This window comes from Vicugna pacos, chromosome 3 (assembly GCF_048564905.1).
Source record: "Vicugna pacos chromosome 3, VicPac4, whole genome shotgun sequence".
Taxonomy (NCBI): Eukaryota; Metazoa; Chordata; class Mammalia; order Artiodactyla; family Camelidae; genus Vicugna; species Vicugna pacos.
This window is the reverse complement of record NC_132989.1, coordinates 55,158,562-55,178,501: the sequence shown is the minus strand read 5'-3', so window position 1 is coordinate 55,178,501 and position 19,940 is coordinate 55,158,562. Positions and strand designations below refer to the sequence as shown.

The following is a 19,940-nucleotide window of genomic DNA, read 5'->3' as shown; positions in this document are numbered from 1 at the left end:
CCCTCCCAGCACTCCCTGCCTGGCCCTCCCTTCCAGTCTCCGCTACGCCTTCCCAGAGGCAGCGGTTGCCGCAGCCTCGCCATGTCCCAGCCGGGCCAGAAGCCCGCGGCCTCCCCGAGACCCCAGCGCGCTGCGGCGGCCCGCCACACCCAGGAGGTGAGTGGCGCTCCTACCGGAGCCATAGGGCTGAACACTGGAAGGACCCCGGCTCCGGAGGCATGGGTCACTTCCTCTGCCTGGCTTGCTGCCCTCTGCGCCCCTTCCTGGGCCGGAGAAGGACGCGGGACCCAGAACCTGCTTCCCGGCAGGTGGCTGAAAGTGGCGGGGGATTTTTCGGCCCTGGGTCAAGTACGCTGGGCGTGGCCCAAACCAGATTGGAGTAGCCCGCATTGGGAAAAATTGCTTGATGAGACAGGTGAAATGCGGATGAGGATTAAGGGGAATAAAGTTCATTTGAGACTCCCTGGAGTGTGTGCAGTAGTTCAACTAGAAGTCCTGCCTCCCTCCTAAAGTCCGGGCCGCCGGGCGTGGCTGCCTGGAGAAATAACACTTCTTCCCTAATCAGACAAGAGCCAAATCGGGCGGGGCGGAGTCAACCCGGCAGGGTGGGGTCTGCGTCGGCCCCGCCCAGGTGCCTTCCTCACTGACAGATGTGGGGCTTGCTAAGCTCAGCGCCGGCCAGATCCTGCTCAGGTGAAGGGTGAGACCGGCCCCTGCTGCACTGCACCCCGTGTCCTCGTCGCGTTCTCTGCTGTGCGACTCAGAGCAAATCGGTCGTCGCCATGGCATTCGCAAGCTGGTGGTACAAGACGGTAAATAGGAGTGACTGTGCCTGGGCAGGACCAGGAAAGGAGTGTGCTTTGCCTTTCTAGGTGTGCAGGCGAAGTTACTGTCCAGGGTTTGTCGGGGAAGGGGTGGGGACCAGGTGCGACCTCCTCTCAGACCTTCAGGTTAGGCTCTGAGAGAGCCTGAGACCCACCCTACTGTGGTATGTGCGAGCGAGCCCGGATGCGCAGGTCCGTGTGAGCACATGCACCAGGCTCAGCTCGCGCTCACAAGTTGAATGGGACAGGAATTGTTGCTGGAGGAATTCCGCCTCTGGACGCGAATTCCTGGCAGAACTCGGACTCAGCTCAAAAGAACTCAGATCTAGAGCTTATTTTTAACTCATAAGTAAAGCTAAAAATTTCGTGTTGTTGGATGTGCATTCTCCAGTGCAAAGGAGGAGAGGCAGCCGGGATAGGGAGCAAGGAGAAAACCCAAAACTCCAAGAAGTAGAAGCAAGCAAGATCTAGATCCTTACTGAAAATGAGAGAGGAGAGAGAGAGAGAGAGAGAGAATGAGGGAGAGCACTCTGCTCTGTACTTTATTACTTTGGATGAGGGACAAAGTTGTTCCATTTATTTAGTGCATCAAAGACTTGTCCAACCAATTGAGTGTGATATCCAGTCAAGCTGGCACTTGTATTCCTGGTTTTGAATCAGGAAACATGATTTAACATTACGTTACTTTCTAAAAAGAAAAAGAAAACTTTTGTTGATAGAATAAAAATATTTATATCCCATTGACTTATGGGGAGAATAGTTTAAAAATTAGTTAGTCATACCTCTCTGAGCATGTGGTATTGGGAAAAGCAAGGATGTTGTAATCAGACACTCTTGAGAGAGAAACCTTGTGTTGGAATCAGTAAACTGTTACTTCTCAGCCAGTGGCCATTCAACCTACTTTGTGGCAGACCCAGTACAAGCCTTGAAATACACAATGGAAAATAAGACAGAGTTTTTATGCTCAAAGGGCAGTGAGTCAACGGTTTTGAGCTTGTTTTCACGTCTATAAAATAAGGGGGATAATAGGCACCATGTAAGAGTTGGAGAAGACTAATTAGATTCGTGAATCAAAGTACCATACCCATATACCTTTATGCATTGGGAGTTCCAGTTTCTCTTGAGATGTTTTTTCATGAATGCTTCACATTACATTTTCTGGGTTTTTAAAATGTAGCATCTTATTGATGTGCTAAAAGCAAAAGTCTGCTTTGAGTTACTATTGTCCTGAGGTTCTTATCAAAATGCACCCCATGAATTATCTGCAAATATAGATGGCCATGTTTCAGAGCTGACATCAGTCTTTTCCTTCCAAATTCTCTTTTTTTTTTCACTTTTTTTATTGAGTTTTATAATCATTTTACAACATTGTGTCAAATTCTCCTTCCAAATTCTTGATTCTTTAAAGGAAATTATGCAAGAATATTTGGATGAAAATAGTTTAAATCTATGCTTTTAAGCCTATTATGTTTAGGCATAGTCTGAGATTTTTGCCAAAACCTCTCTTCTAATCCAATTTTGGAACTATTATACTTTTTTTTTTTTTTTTTTTGCTGGTAGTAACCTCTTAGAATCAGCAACCTGCCTGTGATCGAGCTTTGACTTTTCCCCAACCGGTGCTGTCCAATAGAAATAAAGTGTGAGCCACATATGTAATTTTAAATTTTCTAGTAATCACATTAACAAAAGCAAAAACTGGTGACATTAATGCTGACAGTATGTTTTATTTAACCCACTATGTCCCACGCATTATTTCCACATGCAGTCAATGTGCAAATCATTAAGCTGTTGTACATCTTCTTTTTCATATTAATTCTTCAAAATCCAGTGTGTGTTTCATACTTGGGACACATCTCAGTTCACATTTGACACATTTCAAGTGCTCATTAGTTGTAAGTGGCTAATGACTGCATTATGAGACAGTATAGCTCTAGACGTGGAGTATAGCTCTATACCTTTTATTTGGTGGCTGTGAGGGGATGATCGCAGACTTAAATGAAAGTTATGGACCATTTTCCAATGACAAAATACACACACACACAAAAAATCCATCCATAAATGTGTTAAAGATCTATGGAGCCAATTTATAACTTAGATGTATAATATTTATATTATTACATACTATTACATATAGTATTTATACAATTTGTTTATATAAAAATTGTATACAAAAATACACAATTTATATATAATACATGTATGTATATATTATCTGTAGAATATATATCATGCTTTTGGTAAATCGTATAATTAAAATAACTTTAAATCCTTTGAATACTGAGAATGATTGTGAATGACTTAACTTTAAAAATTTAAGCAGAATAAGATAAAATAATTGAAAGATGTATCTATGATATGTTTTGTTTAAGGGAGTGCCACCTATAAAACTGGTCAATGAAACTTACACTATATTTCTCCATTGAATACCATCAATATTATTGATCTTATCTTTCGAAGAATTATGTGGTTTTAGTGAAAAAAAAAACTGTTACAAATCAAAGCTAGATTTTAAGAACATCAGATGAGCTTCATAATGATGAAGCATGAAGGAGAGTAAATTTGGTTGGTTGACACCAGTAATCACATTCCTGAGTTATAAGTTGACTCTATTAGGCCATCCTAATTAAAGGTGTTTCTTAGCCTAATTAGACTCATGGGCCCAGTGGCAGCATAATCAAGGAGCCTAGTCATTTGGGAGGCCCCATGATTGTGTCACAAGCCTTCCCTGGCAGGACAGACCACTTGGCTGCAGTGACTTTTAGGAGTAAGGAATGCAAATTCTAGATTCTGCAAAAAGGGCACAGGCTTTAGGGCACTGGGAGAATGGAAGTCAGGCACAACTTTCCTCTTTTATTTGGCAGTTTCTGAATCAGTTTACTTCTCATTGCAGATAAGACTTTTAAATTAAGAGTAATATCTGATGATATTATTCTTTAATCAGTTTGACACTTCCTCAAAAGTTAATTATATTCAACAAGTACTTTTTAAAGAATGATGTAGCTGGCTGGGGGTGGACACAGTAGGTGGCCATTTGAGATTCCAAGGTGAATGGGTGGGTAATTAGTTCTGAGTAGGCTGTCTCAATGGAGTACTAGATTTATTTAAGCACCCCATCTTGATTTTTTTCTCGATTTTTAATTTTTACTGTGGTAAAATACACATAATATAAAATTTAGCATCTTAACCATTTGTTAAGTGTAAAGCTCAGTGGAATTAAATACATTCATATTCTTGTGCACCCATCACTATTGTCTATCTCCAGAACTATTTTTATCTTACAGAACTGAAACTCTATGACCATTAAACAATAAATTCTCATTCAGTTTATAGAGGATTGTATTCAAGTATCTGTGTTCCTTATCATATTTTTATTCTACTGTGAGAATATTTAACAGGAGATCTACCCTCCTAACACATTTTTAAGTGTACAGTACATTGTTGACTCTAGGTACAATATTGGACAGCAGATCTCTAGCGCTTGTTCCTCTTCCTTGACTGAAGCTTTATGCTTATTGACTAGTAACTCCCCATTCTCCTCTCCACTCAGTCCCTGGCAACCACCATTCGACTTTCTGTCTCTATAATTTTGACTACTCTAGGAACCTCTTATGAGTCCAGTTATACAGTATTTGTTCTTTTGTGACTGACTTATTTCACTTAGCATAATGCCCTCAAGATTCATCCATGTTAAAGCATATGTCAGAATTTTCTACCTTTTAAGGCTGAAACATCTATCTATCTGTCTATCTGTCTAATATTTTGCTTATCCATTCATCTGTCATTGCATACCTGGGTTGCTTCCATGTTTAGTTATTTTTTTGAGGACCCATCTTACTGTTTTCCATAGTGATTGTACCATTTTATCTTCCTACCCTCAGTATACCAGGGTTCCAATTTCTTCATATACTTGCCAATGCTTGTTCTACTGCCCTCTGACCTCCAACATCTCTGATGAGAAATCTGCTTATGATCTTAAGGAGTATCCCTTGTATGTGACAAATCATTTTTTTCTTGCTGTTTTCAAGATTCTCCCTTTGTCTTTCAACAATTTGAACATAATGTTTCCATGTGAATTTTGAGTTTATCCTACTTGAAATTTGTTGAGCTTTCTGTTTGTTTATATTTATGTCTTTCATCAAATTTAGTAAGTTTTAGGCCATTATTTCTTCAGATAATTTTTTTTCTCTCTCCTTTTTCTCTCTCTTCTGTTTTTTGAAACTCCCTTAGTGTGTGAGTTAGTCTTCTCGATGGCATCTCTTACATCCCTTAGGCTGTATTTACTTTTCTTCAATCATTTTTCTTTCTGTTCCTCAGACTCAATACTTTCAATTGTCCTATCTTTAAATCCACAAATTCTTTCTTCTGACTGTTCAAATCTGCCTTTGAATCCCTCTAGTGAATTTTTCATTTCAGTTATTGTACTTCTCTACTCTAGAATTTCTTTTTTGGTTTCTTTTTAGCTTGTCTATTTTTTTTTTAATTTCCATTTTGTTTATACATTGTTTTCTTGACTTTCAACATACTTCCTTTAATTCTTTGAGCATCTCTAAGACAGTTGTCTTACAGTCTCTGTCTAGTGTATCTACCATCTGGTCTTTCTCAGGGATAGTTTCTGGGTTTTTTTGTTTGTTTGTTTTTTTGTTTTTTCCTCTTCTTCTTTGAATGGGCAGTACTTCTCTGTTTCTTTGTATGCCTTGTGAATTTTTTGATTGAAAACAAGACATTTGAATCTAATAAGGTTGTAGCTCTGGAAATCAGATTTTCCTCTATCCCTAGACTTTGCAGGGGTTTTTTTGTTTTGTTTTTGATTGTTATAGGCTGTTTTTGTGCCAAGGTTTAGCCAAAAGTGTACACTTAAGATCTTCTCAGGTCTTTTATGATCTTGCACCTGGGCATGAGCAATCAGTGATCAGAATACAGATCCCCAGTATTTGGAGGGCAGAGTTCTTTTTTGCCCATCTTGGTTCCCAAGCTGCATGTTCCAATGTACAACTGCTTGCTGTGGGTTGGGGATGGGGAACTGGCAGCTGCTGCTGAGCTAAGAGCTGAAATTGATGGAAATTAATCAAAACTTACCATTTGAGCTTTCCCCTGGAAGTTGTAAGCCTTTGGTAAACTCCAGAATTTCAAAATAGTTACATCAGATGGATTCTGCCAGTGGGAGTTTCATCTAGGTGGGAAGATGGATTCTTGGTGCCTTCCACTTCACTGTCTTCCCAGAGTCTTCCCTTTAAAATGTTTTAAGGATGGAAATCCTGTTGATGTGATTCTAAAGTTCTGTTCTTCAAGTTCTCTCATTTTCTGTTCATAAAAACTTACCCAGAAAGCTTTGCAGCTACCACAAAGAAAAAAAAAAAGCCTTTCAGTTGAGAAAAATGTAAAATAATTCCTTTTAATGAACACTGTTTATGTGAGTTGCCTCCTCTGATGGAAGAGTCATTTAACCCAAGAAGAAAAAGACTATGGTTGAAGTTCTTTTAATGTATGGAATTCATTTTGACTGTGGAGAACTTATAGAACACAAAAATGATTTGGTGAAGGCCAAATATGTTCACAGCTGCTTACTGTCCACCTACTATCTGTCAGGTTTTGTACAGTGTGCCATGGACAAAAAAATTGTGCTGATGGTCCATGCCTGGTCTTCTGCTTCTCTCACTGAGAAAAATCAAAAGCACATTCTATGACTACTACAAAAGCAGCAAAGTAACTGTTGAAATTCTCATAACATCATCTTTGACTTAGAGAAAATTCAAAAAGCCTTACTGCAGATGGATCCCATAAGCTAAACATGGTAGATAGGCAATCAATGCTACTTCTGAAAACTGGGCAGAAAGAGCATGTGCCCTTACATTGCCACCTGGATATATCCACCAGAATGTTAACATGTTAGGGAAAAGCATATGGAGTTCAGTTGGAACATGAGGATTTCAGAATTTTAGCTAGGCAGTTAATCCTTAATATGTGTCTTCTTTTATGTGAGAACCCCAAAGGAGGTTATCCTATATTTTTATAGTTTGATAAATATTTTTAGAGAAGCAGAAAGAGATCATGCATCACACATTTCATTTACTTACGTTTCTTTAATAGTTATTCTCCCCACGACACCTGGCCCACAGTGGCTACTCACTGATCTTTTTTTTTTTTTTTTTTAAGTAAATGAACTCTTCCTCTCACACTAGCCTTCTCCATGAGTTTGGGGTTTTAGGTATTAAAACCAAGTAAAATGGCTAGGATATTGCCTTTGGGAGACTCTAGGAAGATATGTACTCTGGAGGATTCAAAAAAACTTAAAACTTTCTATCACAGGAGAAGAGAGAATAATATAGTGCACTCTTCATGTAGCCATCACCTTCAATAATTATCGACCTTGTAACATTGTACCCATCTTGCTTCATCTGTCCAACTCTCAGCCCCACCAACACACTCACATACACACACACACACCCCACACACACCCTTATGAAGTATTTTATAGCATGGGAATTGCACATTAAGTGTCATCCCTGTGACCAGCTTGGTGTATATTGTTTGAAAAATGTGTTTTCTATTCCCTGTGTACTTTGTTTCCTCATTTATAGTATGGAAATGTGAGACTAATATAAAACAGCGTCAGGAGATGGACAAGGCACTAAACATAAAGTTATCTGATGAATCTGGTTCCTTTGTACTTATGAAAAGTAAAAAAGCTAAACTCTCTGCTCCAATGGTTACAGCCTTAGAAAATGAAACTTAAACCTTTGCTTTCTTCTCATACTCATTTTACTGCCTCATAATTCACCACAATCAGATTGATGCCAGAGAAAAAGGAGGGAGTGGAGTAACTTTTATTGTATTTTTAAAATGAGCTAAGCAATAAGCCAGGCTCCTCGTTAACATCAGCTTGTTTCATAAGTATGCCAGCCTCTGGGATGGCACCATCACCTCTATTTTACAAGGAGAAAACGGAAAATTTAAATTCTGTGCCCAGGATCACATGGCCTTTCAGACCCAGGCTCGCTCTTTCTTACTAGAGTTTGTCAGGGAATGGAATGCAGGGAGTTGGTTACCCTGGTAACAAGAGGCTGGGAAGCCAACCGGGGAGGGTGAGGCATTGCAGATATTGGAAATCTCAGGAAGGCGCTACCATTCCTAGGCTGGAACGACAAGGGGAGAAGCAGGATCACCTTGCAGAAGCTGACACTGCTGCTCGCCTGTCCTGCAGGAGACCCTACTGGAGGGAGCCAGCAAACACCCCTGCTGGACCAACAGACCAGGGTCAGGGCAAGGAGTCCACCGGAGAGCAAACAAGTCCACATCTGCACCAGAGAGAACGTTTTCAAGCAAAACCAGCTTTACATCTTGGGCCTTCTGCTTGTTTGCTGAACAGTCTTGTTTTAGAAAGCAGAATACATACAGAGATAGATTGTAAAGGATTTTGCAGGAGATATCAATTTGCACATTGTCTGTTAATTTTTCAAGCTTTTAAATCTTTTATCTAGTTTACTGACCTAAAAAAATGTCAGGGAACCTTTAGAAGTTTGTGGAAATGCAATCATTTAGTCAAGAATTATTTGTCACACCCCTACTACAGGACTAGAAAATATATATATATGTAATATATCATCTGGTTGGGAAGGCAGAATATACATTTATGAAGTAATTAGTAAGCAGGAGTGTATACAATAAAGTGCTAATTTGTTTGCTTTACTAAGAACATAGAGATTAATGTGCAATATAAAGGTATGATGTGCCATTAATAGGACAAAGCTCAGAATGATACTGGTGTGAACACAGGGCTTTAGACTCCTGCACTGAGCAGTCCTTTACCCAGGAGGCCCCGAGTGGAGCTGCCGCAGCCTGCCTGACCCGAGAAAGCTCCTATGGGTGCTGACTCAGCCAGGTGACTGGAGGACGGGAAATCTCTACTTCCTGTCGGGGTGCCCACAGATCTGCTGTCCAAACCCGTGATTTCCATTCCTTGCTGTATATTAGAATTAGCTGGAGAATTTTGAGAAAATCTATCTGTGCCCAGGCCCACCGTAGATAAAATAAATCTAAATCCCTGGGCTCTGGCTCGAGTGTTTCCAAAAGTGCTCTGGGCGCTGGTAACCCTCAGTGAAAGATGAGACCCACAGCTAAATGAAGGGTGAAGGTTTTCAGATCCTTAGGAATTACAGTCCCCTGCCCCATTCCTCTCCCAGTCCCGTCCCCGCCCTACCCTCTCCCCAGATCCTCTGTCACCCCGCAGCTGTGGCACAGTGAGAGTTGAGCTATGTACACTAGGAAGTCCAGAGGGCACCAAGATAACATTTGATTGCTTCTGTAGTTTGCCACAGCTGTCACTGGATGTGCCAGTATTGATGTCTGTTGGCATCCTTCAAGTTGAAGAAGGAAACTTTTCAAGTTGTTTTCAAATCACCTTTACTGGTTTCTTAAAAAATAAAATGTTTCTGATCTAATTCCTAAGTCATCCATTAAAACATACAACTCAGAATTTTTTTAGTATAGTCACAGGGTGGTCCAAGCATCACCTCAGTTTAGCAATGTTTTTGTCACTCCCTAAAAGAAACTCAGTACCTTTTTTTTTTCTTTTTAATAAAGCCTAGGCATTTCGCAAGCACAGTAGCTTTTGGTGCTCTTTCACAGTTGAGCTTGGACTTGGAGATGCTCAGTTTTTTTTCTGTCTTCTTTCTTTTTAAATATGTATAGAAGTTTGTTTGATTTTATCTTATCCTGTGATGTATACTCTTGGCTGTGTGTGTGTCAGGGTATCTGGGTAACCATAGGGAGGGTGCCCCAAATGTTCCAAAATTGAAGCCGCGTGCTGGCACAAGCCCTTAGCTGGGCGAGAGCAGGTCTCCAAGGCTGTTGCTCCTTGCTCCTGTTGATTTCCTGACTGATTTGTGAGTTTGCTATGGCAGAAAGTTTTAGGCACACGAATGCTGTTTCCTAGGATAAGGACAAACGACAGCTATACTTACCAAATATGTAGTGATGTCGGGAGGTGGAAACAGTTTGGAAAATGATTTCTTTTTGAGGCAAGACGGGAAAGCCCTTTATCTGATTTCCTCCCTGCCTCTGAACTCCTGCTTCTCCATTTGCTCATCTGTCCTTCATCTTAGCTCCATTGTTTCCTGTCTTCGGTGGCTTTATCCTCCCAATGAAATGTTTACTCTTTAAGGTTGGCATTCTGCCCTTCCTGTCTTTGTCTCCTCCCCAACTCCTAATACAAAATGAAATTAGTAAGTGTTGAGTGCCTGATTAATTTTATAAAAGCAAACCAGTTTCAGGATAGGAAGGTTTGGTTTTGTTTTTGCTGGTTGTTTTGGTTGTTTTCCTTTTAGAACATTGGATTGAGACTTTTTTTCTTTTTTTTTATTTGAAATCTAGTCAGTTACAATATGTCAATTTCTTGTGTACAGCATAATGTCCCAGTCATGCATATATACACATATATTTGTTTTCACATTCTTTTTCATTAAAGGTTATTATAAGATATTGAATATAGTTTCCTGTGCTACAAAGAAATTTGTTTTTTATCTATCTTTATATAGGGTGATGAACATTTGCAAATTTCAAGCACCCAAATTTATCCCTTCCCACCCACTTTCTCCCAGTAACCATAAGATAGTTTATGTCTGCAAGTCAGTTTCTGTTTTATAAATGAGTTCGTATTGTCCTTTTTTTTTTTTTTTAGATCCCACATATGAGTGATATCATATGGTACTTTTCTTTCTCTTAGAATGACAGTCTCCAGGTCCATCCATGTTGCTGCAAGTGGCATTATTTTATTCTTTTTTTAATTGCTAAGTAGTATTCCATTGTATAAATATACCACAACTTCTTTATCCATTCATCTGTCGATAGACATTTAGGTTGTTTCCATGTCTTGGCTATTGTATATAGTGCTGCTATGAACATTGAGTGCATGTATCTTTTTGAATTAAAGTTCCCTTTGGATTTATGCCCAGGAGTGGGATTGCTGGATCATAGGGTAAGTGTATTGTAGTTTTTTTGAGGAATCTCTATACTGTTTTCCATAATGGCTGCATCAAACTACATTCCCACCAACAGTGTAGGGGGGGTTCGCTTTTCTCTCTACCCTCTCCAGCATTGTTTGTGGACTTTTGAATAATGGTCATTCCGACTGGTGTAAGGTGATACCTCATTGTAGATTTGATTTGCATTTCTTACATAATTAGCGATATTGAGCATTTTTTCAGGTGCCTATTGGTCATTTTCATGTCTTCATTGGAGAATTGCTTGTTTAGGTCTTTTGCCCATTTTTGGATTGGGTTGGGTTTTTTTGTTAATAAGTTGTATGAGTTTTTGTATATGGATTGAGTCTTTCTTAATATGAGTCACACGATTTCACCTAGCTTTTAACTACATCCAGAGTAGCCCATTCTCAGGCTCATCGTGGATAATTCTGATATGTGGTATGACTGAGGTTTCTTTCACATCCTTACCTTTCACATCCTGGATTTCTTTATCCATAAAATGAGCTGGCCTTGTGCACCCCTAGAGTTGCTGTGGAAGTAAAGGGGATCACACGGGGAAGTGCCCAGCACTGGGCTTAGCACAGAGGAGATGCTTAGAACAAGGTAGATTCTTTTCCCTTCTATAGAAAAGTCCTTTACAGATATTTCAGGTTTGTGGTTAAGTTCTTTTTCCCGTCCTACCACTCCTTCACCTTCTCAATGATTCTCTCACCTCTTCCCAACCCACCAGCTACATGTAGTAGAAGAAGACAAGGTTTTCTCTATTCACTCTGTTAAAGAGTTGCTAGGGTTCCTAAGCTGGGTCAAATGTGACATATATCATTCCCAGGCATTTCATTCCACCAGCTCAAGTATGTGGAAAGTACTCAACTATTCCATGAATTTAAAAATCAGGCACTTTGAATCTTTCTCATTGAAAAGACATAACTGATTTTATATTATTCATAGACTATTGAATATTGAATAAGCCCCAAGAAATAGTCAGGACAGTGATTTATTTATAAAGTTGCTATTTACTGGAAAATGAATAGTCTTAGGTAATTCTTGTTAATTCTCTTGGAGTGATGATATAGTTATATAGGAAGAAGTCCTCAATTTAAGAAGATGCTTGGTGAATGTTTAGGGGTAAAGTTTCAGGATCTCTGCAGTTTACTTTCAAATTCAGGTACACGTACAAATATAGGTAGATCTAGGTATCTATAGTATATGCAAACGTGGCAATATGTAGATCTATGTATCTATAGTATATGCAAACGTGGCAATATATGGCAACCGTGTTAATAGTTTTTGAATCTAGGTGGTGGGACGACCGACATTCATTGTGTTATTCCTTTAACTTGTATGTATATTAGAAAAATTTTATAATTAAAAAGCCAGGTTATAGAAAATCTGGAAAAACAGTCTATACAGTTCCTAAAAAAAATTGCCATTTGGTTATGTGATTTTTATTGTGTCGTTATACTTGTGTGTATTTTGAAAATCTTTCCATTGAGAGCAAATATTTCTTTTGAAATTACAAAATAACAACTCTTATAATTTTTATAAGTTGTCATTATAACTCTACATTTTAAAAAGCATTTACTCTATATATCCTTCTCAAACTATTATTTGGAACCTACATAATTGTGAGGCATTTTGAGGGTTTCAATGGAAGCAAGTAACTGATGATGATTGTTCATCCGAAGAACTGCAGTTTTGAAACACCACCAGGAAACAACTTTTTAAACTATTGTAAAGAAAAACATTTATATACCTATATTTTAGAGAGAAAAGGTTGTTTGTGTGTTTACTATAGGATAGTAAATTGTAATATACATTTGTCACAGGAGCAGGAAGCGCAGTGGGACCGTGAGGAGAACATGGAGCCCTGCCCCAGACAAGAGCGAGTTGCTCTTTAAGTTTTCTCACTTGTAAAATGGAATAATCATACTTCCTACAAGTAAATGAGGCATTCAAAACCGTACGCTCAGTTAAGCAGTGGAAATTGTTATTATGTGTTACCTATATCAAAGCTGAAAAAGATACGGAATTGGAGATAAGAAATGAATGTGATATCATGATTCTGAACCTACCAGTTCTGAAAGGAGACAGATTGCATCAGTCTCTGTCATTGTAGGCCCGTCCCTCTCAAATTCTGTCTCCAAATGTTGAATAATTCTTCCCCTTAATCTGGTCTTTAAGAATCTTTTGTTCACCAGTTATTCTAAAACTTATACCATCTAACTGTGATACATATGTAGGCTTTTAAATGGCTCCCTTTTCTATCAAGAGTCATTAATTACTCACTACTGACTGCTTGTCACTGTGGACAAATTCTTGACTAGGACATCTGGGTGAAACAGGCCCTGCAGAGGGCTTCACTCACCGAGCTGTTGCATTCTGCCTTCTTTTCTGTGGCGTCTACCCACTATTCCATGAGAGTCTTTCATTGAAGGAAGAATTTTCCATTCATGAAAGTGATTTCTTTCTAGTTTTTTATACAAAGAACTATTGGAATATTTTAGCCACATGTCTAATATTCCTTGGCCTTTTGTTTTTCCACTGAACTGTCTGTTGATATAATTGAAGGAAACGTTATCTTATTTCATTTGTCATGGTATGTTGAACAGAAGATTTTAAGTCAGAAAATCTGCTTTGAAAATTTGTCTCATTTACTAGGTTTGTGTCCTTGTGGAAAGCACAATCCCGTAAATTTTATTCTTAGTTTTTTTCATCCATGAAATCACATGAGCCTCTTTTTTTTTTAATCAAATAAAAAAGTATATGAAAGTGCCTTGTAAATAATAATAATATAAATGATTATTATTACCATTGACATTCTTCTTATTTCAAATAATTTAAATGGTCTACATATTCAGGTTATGATTCTGCTTTAGGGAACGTAATGGGATTTTATGTTTCAGTTTAACTGAACGTGATTGGAATTGAACTCAATGGCGAGCTTTTTATTTTCTTATTTCCCACAATGTGCAAGAAATGAAATAATTCTTTGTACCCTCTTTTCAGGAACATGCAGTGTTATTTTTTTTTCCATTTATCAAAGAAATGCAATAATTTTCATGGCTTCTTTTATCTTATTATCAAAACAAATGAACATATAAGCTCCTTGAAGCTTGTATGTGCTACATAAAAAATATTTGCATTTATCCCTAGTGTCCTTGTGGGAAAAATGATTCTGTTTGTGGACACAATGAAATTTTAAAGCCATAGTAAATGCAAGTTTCAGGTTTGGTCCTTCCAATACAGGGCCTATTTTTCTGCATTGGTGAATACTCACATGGAAGGACTCCAGAGAATTCCCAAGAACCATTGGAGGTGATGGTTGACAAGTGGTCATCTTTCCTTGAGCTTAGGCTGAACTAAGGCTTAAAATGGCTTTAGGCTCAGCATGTTTCTCAGACGTCTCATCTTCATGAGGAACCAAATGTCTCCCATGCTGGCAATTTGTGCTTTAAAATTCCACGAGGCATTTTGTAGGAGACGAGATGCCGCCTTGGCATCACCATCAGATCTGCGTCTGGCTAATTACAGACTGACTTTCTACATCCCAAATGAATGTCTGGAGCTTCCCTTAATTTTTGAAGGCCACCTACGTCGGTGTAGAATTATCAACATTCTCAGGAGGAAGATTAAAGGGGTCTTTGTTTTTATAGCCTATGTATTTAGTCCTTTGGGATTAAAGTCACTATTATATTATCTTGTATCACCTCCCTCTATTAAACATTATCTTTCTTTAATATTTTTATAGCATGCCCATGGAAAAACCAGCAGATCGCCTTCCAAGACAGGAGAAAAGAAAGGATCGGATGAGGTAATTTCCACAGTACTAGGTTTTCATTGTCTCTTGCTTTTAAATTGTAAATTCTGTCTTGAAATAAATAATGAGGCAGCAAATATATCCTGCAGGAATATTGGCAAATTTAGTTTTAGCTAAGATTTGATTCAAGACCGTAAGTGGAAATCATTAAAAATAAATAAAAAATAGTGTTCCCAGGAAAGGAAACTCTAGATATAGCTTCCATTTAGAAATAGAACTCAGTTAGTTAAGGTATTTTCTTCATAGGAGTTGGTGAATCTTAACTGTTTTGTTGGTGAACAAAACATTTAGGAAGGGAAACCAAATCTCTAGTGGAAAAAGAAATCTTTTTTTTTTTTTAAATGAGAGTCGCCATGAAAGGACAGTGGTAACCTAGATTAAACCAGTCATTCAAGTTCATAAACAAAAGGAAGAGAGAAAGAACTTTTTTATTTGGACCCATTCTGTGGAAATACTAGTAAAACCAAATCTCCTCACTTTGACGTGGGTGTTCTTTGAGCTTGTGGATTTCTCCTTTCACTGAACAGTGGTGCACCGTTATGTGTGCGGTCAGCACTGTGGCCTCATCTCCATGGAGGGGTCATGTGAGAGTGCTGTGCTTCAAAAGGGTACTGGGCTTGCCTTCCTTTTGCTGCTTGTGACATTTTAAATCTCAGTTGAACGTTCATCTTCATTCAATAGACATCATTATTATCATTTCCAGTTGGTAAAACAGCCAGGTCCTCAAAGTTATGTGGAAATTTAGAGAACATAGAGTGATCATTTTATTTTTTTCCATATTATGAACATGTTTCCAGAAGTCTAGCCCCTCCTTCTGCTTATTTTCTGCAGTTTTGACATGTTCATTGTATTTCAATATATTCAATATGAAGGAGGCCAGTATGACTAGAACCTGCTATGGATTCTGCACTAAGGTTTGGTCCTCATCTATCTACTGTTGTTTCCATTACCAACACCCATGGAAACATAATTTAGATGATTTCTCACCATGCAAATTTGTAGTGCATTTTCTATGCCCATGGGAGGCAAATATTTCTTTACAAAGTAAAAGTAAACTTTCATTAAGATTATCCTGTTTCTTGGTTAAATTATTAAAAAATAAATTTCCATATGAAAAACTACATTTTTACCCTTTTACTAGCATGAAAATCTGTGCTAAGTTCCTGTATTGACCCTACTCTAAATATATTCTGGGATAAGTTATCTATCAAATATTTTCTAGTTTGAAAACTATAGTGCTTCTTTATTCTCCAGACCAGGAAATAATGTTTTCAGATGTTACTCTCTATTAATATTAATCAAGTTTAAGCTATTTGCACAAAAAAGGAAATCTTCTCTTCCAGTACAATCAAGTAGATAGTGACCTAGTTATTACAGGATTATTCTTAACAATTATGTTATTATGTGGAAGCTTAAATATTATGCCTTGAATGCACAGGCATTGTTGGTTAAGGCAACAACACTAGCCCAGTGTTAGGTCTTTTTATAATACATGGAGTATAAAGTGTGATATTTTCATATTTATAAAGGGCTTGAGAAAACCTGAGAAGTAGCGCTGTTAGAAACGCAGCTGGGGGAGAATTCAAGATTTCTGTGTCAGTATAATGACCGTACTTTCAGTTCATTGAAACTGAAAGGCTGAGCTTTTCCTTTTCTTTATCAGCAGTTCAAGCATGTGTGACATTGTTTCATAACACTTTCTGAGAAATTCAAATTTACAGCTCCTGCACTGGTGCCGGAGCCTGGCCGTATAGGTGTGTTCTGCTCTGTCCCAGCCAGCAAGGGCCAAGAGGAAACAGAGGCTGTAAATCACTGCTGAGACTCCTGTAGTCTGAGATTGAACATTGTTTATTATATCACCAAATCCTTCCCATATCTGTTTGATAGGGTGGACAGATACGTCAGTGGGACAATTTGGTAGTAGAATTATTTCCAATATGGTCTGTCTCTAAAGAGTCTATAATTCTTTATGATGTGCAGATAAGGCATTAATGAGATATCATGGCCTTGGAGACAGTTCAAGGAAACCATCCTGAGTTAGATATTATTTTAGCTTTTATGTTCATGATTATAAAACCATGTGCAATCTGGATTTGTAATCTGCCCTGCCTGCCATCTACAGTCAGTTACCATCCTCTTTTCTTAGGATTACTAGAGAAAGATTTCCCCAAACTGATTCTTTCTCCCCAAATTTTCTTACCTATTGCTCTGTTGAACTAGAAGTGAGATTAAGCTTAGTTTGGGCTTTTGGTAATCCATTTTCAAACTAGCATGTACCTCCAAAGGTTAAATAACATGTCCCCAAGCATATGCAGACCTACTGGTTAGACTTCCAAGGACAAATCCAAGCTTTGAAACAACATCATTTTGAAAATTTGCTTTCTATGCTTTCTATGTTGTTTTTCCCTTCTCCTTTTATTGCTCTGCTGCATTTCATTTGGTGATGCAAGAAAAAGGGTCCAGAGGACTTCAGGAAGATACAACCAGGAGCGAAAAATGAGCAGGGTTAGGCAAGAACCATCATTATACTGTCATTTGTAAAAATATCTGAGGATGAATGTAGCTATGTATATTTTAGAACTCTTTTTCTCCTGCCGTCATAAATAGTTCTTACTTGTCTGGACTATTACTCAGATAGAGCCACTAACTGATCCCAGGATGTCTGCAGTAATTTTAATAGACTCTTACAACTACAATATCATTTGTCATATTGCATTTGCAATATAGATGCTTGAGAATGGAATTAAGTGTCTATGAGAATGTATTTTGTTGTTGTTGTTTATACCAATGATTATGAATTTGTTAAGTCCTTCTCAGATGTAGAAGAATTATAAGACCTTAAGTTTCATGGACTAAAAAGCCAAAGATAAAATGACTAGAGAGCAGGAAAAAGAAAAATGAAAACATTTATCAGCACCTTTAAATAGAGTGGAATGAAGTAGCCTTTCCAGACCTGCAATCAAATCTATTTAAAGTATTTGACTGACACATCTGGCCCCTGTGGGGGAGTGTGAGAGTTTTAGCAGTGTATTTCAGTGAAGTCCTGAGGAATGGAATTGAAAGCATGTGATAGGCATGATCTCACAGAGCCAGTTTTAAGAATTTCAAATTTAGTAATGGATATATTTTTATGGGTAAAGAAAAGGAGATAAATAGAATAGAAACTGTGCCTTAAAGGAAAGGATATTTGATAAATTTTCTTTACTGTAATAGAATTGGTGGCATTCTTTTCCTTAGTGCTTACCTTTCCTCCTTCTGAAGTGCATGGATTAAGTACTGAATGACTCCAACATTTTAAATTTCTTTCTAACATTTTTTCTCTTGATGAAATTAGTCTTCTGTTAATCACAAAGGTAATATGTACTTGTGAAAAACAAAAATATTACCCAGTCTCACCACTTAAGTTACAATGATTGCTGCAAAATTTTGTGGGTATTCTCAAATTAATGTGGTAATAGTGTGTTCATAATTATTATGTATACTGATTTTAGTAACTTTTTAATGACCATACAGCTAAGACATAACCATTGAAGAAAACTCAGAAAGTACAAAAATTTTAAAGAAAAAAACATTATCTAGAATGCTAGCCCCTAGAGAGATGGTCACTATTTCCATCTTGTAGTATTTTCCATGTGTATATATTTAAGCTGTGAAAACAAAGGAACATTTACTAATAGGGCCTAGATTAAAAACAATAAATAGTGTTCTTTGTGATAGATAAATCTTTTCCAGTCAAAAAGAGTCATCATTGTGTGTGGCTTTTAAATACATAGAAAGTCATTATGTAAGCACCTTGGCTTTTAATATAGTATTGAATCTGGTCATTATTTTGTGCTGTGTGTCAGAGAAAGGAAAACATGTTTCTTGTTCAAGAAGTCTTCTAGGATGGTGTTCCCACCAGCAAGTGGTATAGCTGTCCTTAGCAAGTTCTGGAAGAGTATCACAGCAAACACTGTTTTAAGGGATGACAGGTCATTGCAGTCTCTTGTTCATTTTACTTGTGGGGAGTTGATTGTGGCCCGACATCCCAGTGCCCAGGAGGAGGCAAAGCTGCAGAGGGGCCCCAGGGGCAGTCCCGCCACCTGGCTTCCCAGGAGATCCGAAATCAGCTGGGTGCCTGATTTGGAAGGTTAAACTCACTAAAGGAAGTCTCAGAATCCTTTTCGACTGTGGTTTCCTCATTTTTTTTTGTTTTAAATTTGGATTTGTTTCTTTTCTTTTTTGTTTTGTTTTTTTTTTTTTGGATTTGTTTCTTCATTGACTAGAATATTTTTAAGATAATTTTTTCTTAGCGAGGGAGCATGGATGACGATTTTGTGCATCTGTGTGGATCCTAAGCATGCCTTTCTGCTGGCTTCACACAAGAAATTAGTGCAACATTGTACAGTTTGGGGTAACAGTTCTGTTGTTCCATGGTTTTCTGACTTTTTGTGCTATAGAGAAGATGTCTGGGGAAGCCTACTTTTTTTTTCTTCTAAGTAATCTTGTTTTTCCTGCTTTGGTGCATATATGATTTCTTTTTCTTTTATTCTTACAATTTTTTAAAATTTCCAGGATTTGCAATATGTGTGTGTATGTGTGTTTTTCTATTAATTTTTTTTCCTGAAATGTCTATTATTTAATTATTGCTCTTATTTTAGTTTTTTTGTTTCTTTTTAAACATACGTATAATTCTGAGACTAGACATTCATTAATCACATGCCTCAGTTTCGTCTTTGACTTTTACCTTTGTGTTCTGGGAGAGTTTCTGAAGTTTATCCCCCCATATTTTTGTTCTGTCATTTAAATTCTGCTCCTTGAAACTTTTGACAGAGGTTTAAAGTTTGCCTATTTTTCCTGTTTCATTGTACCCCTCTCTAACCTAATCTCCCCTTGCTTCTCCTTTTGTCTCACTCTGTTACAATTAGAGTGGAGATTTTGCCTAGATTTTGGCAATTCCCTGACTTCTTTTGTGGTTTGGTAAAATTCTGTCCTCTTCTGTGAGTAGATGAGTAGAAACTGCTAGTGAGATTAATTTATACTAGGGGTTCCTGGGTCATCTCATAATGATACTGTTCAGATTCTTGAATCAAATCTCCTCTTTTCTAGTTTTCTTCAGGTTTACCCTGTGAAAGCAGCTTCCATTTCACGCTCTGTTCTTATTAATTGTATGTAGCTCCTCATGAGGTTCAGCAGAGGGGCTTGAGGTTTACGAGTTTGGAGATAATTAACCATCACAGACATTCTGTGTTTCCTCTGGGATTTCTCTGTGTGGTTTTGGTGCATTTGCCTCCTTCTGTGTGTATGTCATTGTGACATAATTTCAGTTATCACTTGCCT

At 37.9% G+C, this 19,940-nt stretch overlaps 1 protein-coding gene across 8 annotated transcripts in view; it reads left to right on the top strand.

Annotated features, from left to right (window-relative positions):
• The window catches only part of CAST (calpastatin), a 111,259-nt gene continuing 91,319 nt past the window's right edge, over positions 1-19,940 (top strand). For 3 of the 8 annotated variants that reach the window (XM_072958384.1, XM_015246720.3, XM_015246719.3), the window contains exons 1-2: positions 2-156; positions 14,553-14,615. In XM_072958384.1, the coding sequence (XP_072814485.1) occupies positions 82-156; positions 14,553-14,615 (138 nt within the window). In that variant the 5' untranslated portion in view covers positions 2-81. The other 5 variants (XM_015246721.3, XM_072958385.1, XM_072958387.1 and 2 more) reach the window with 4 other exon arrangements.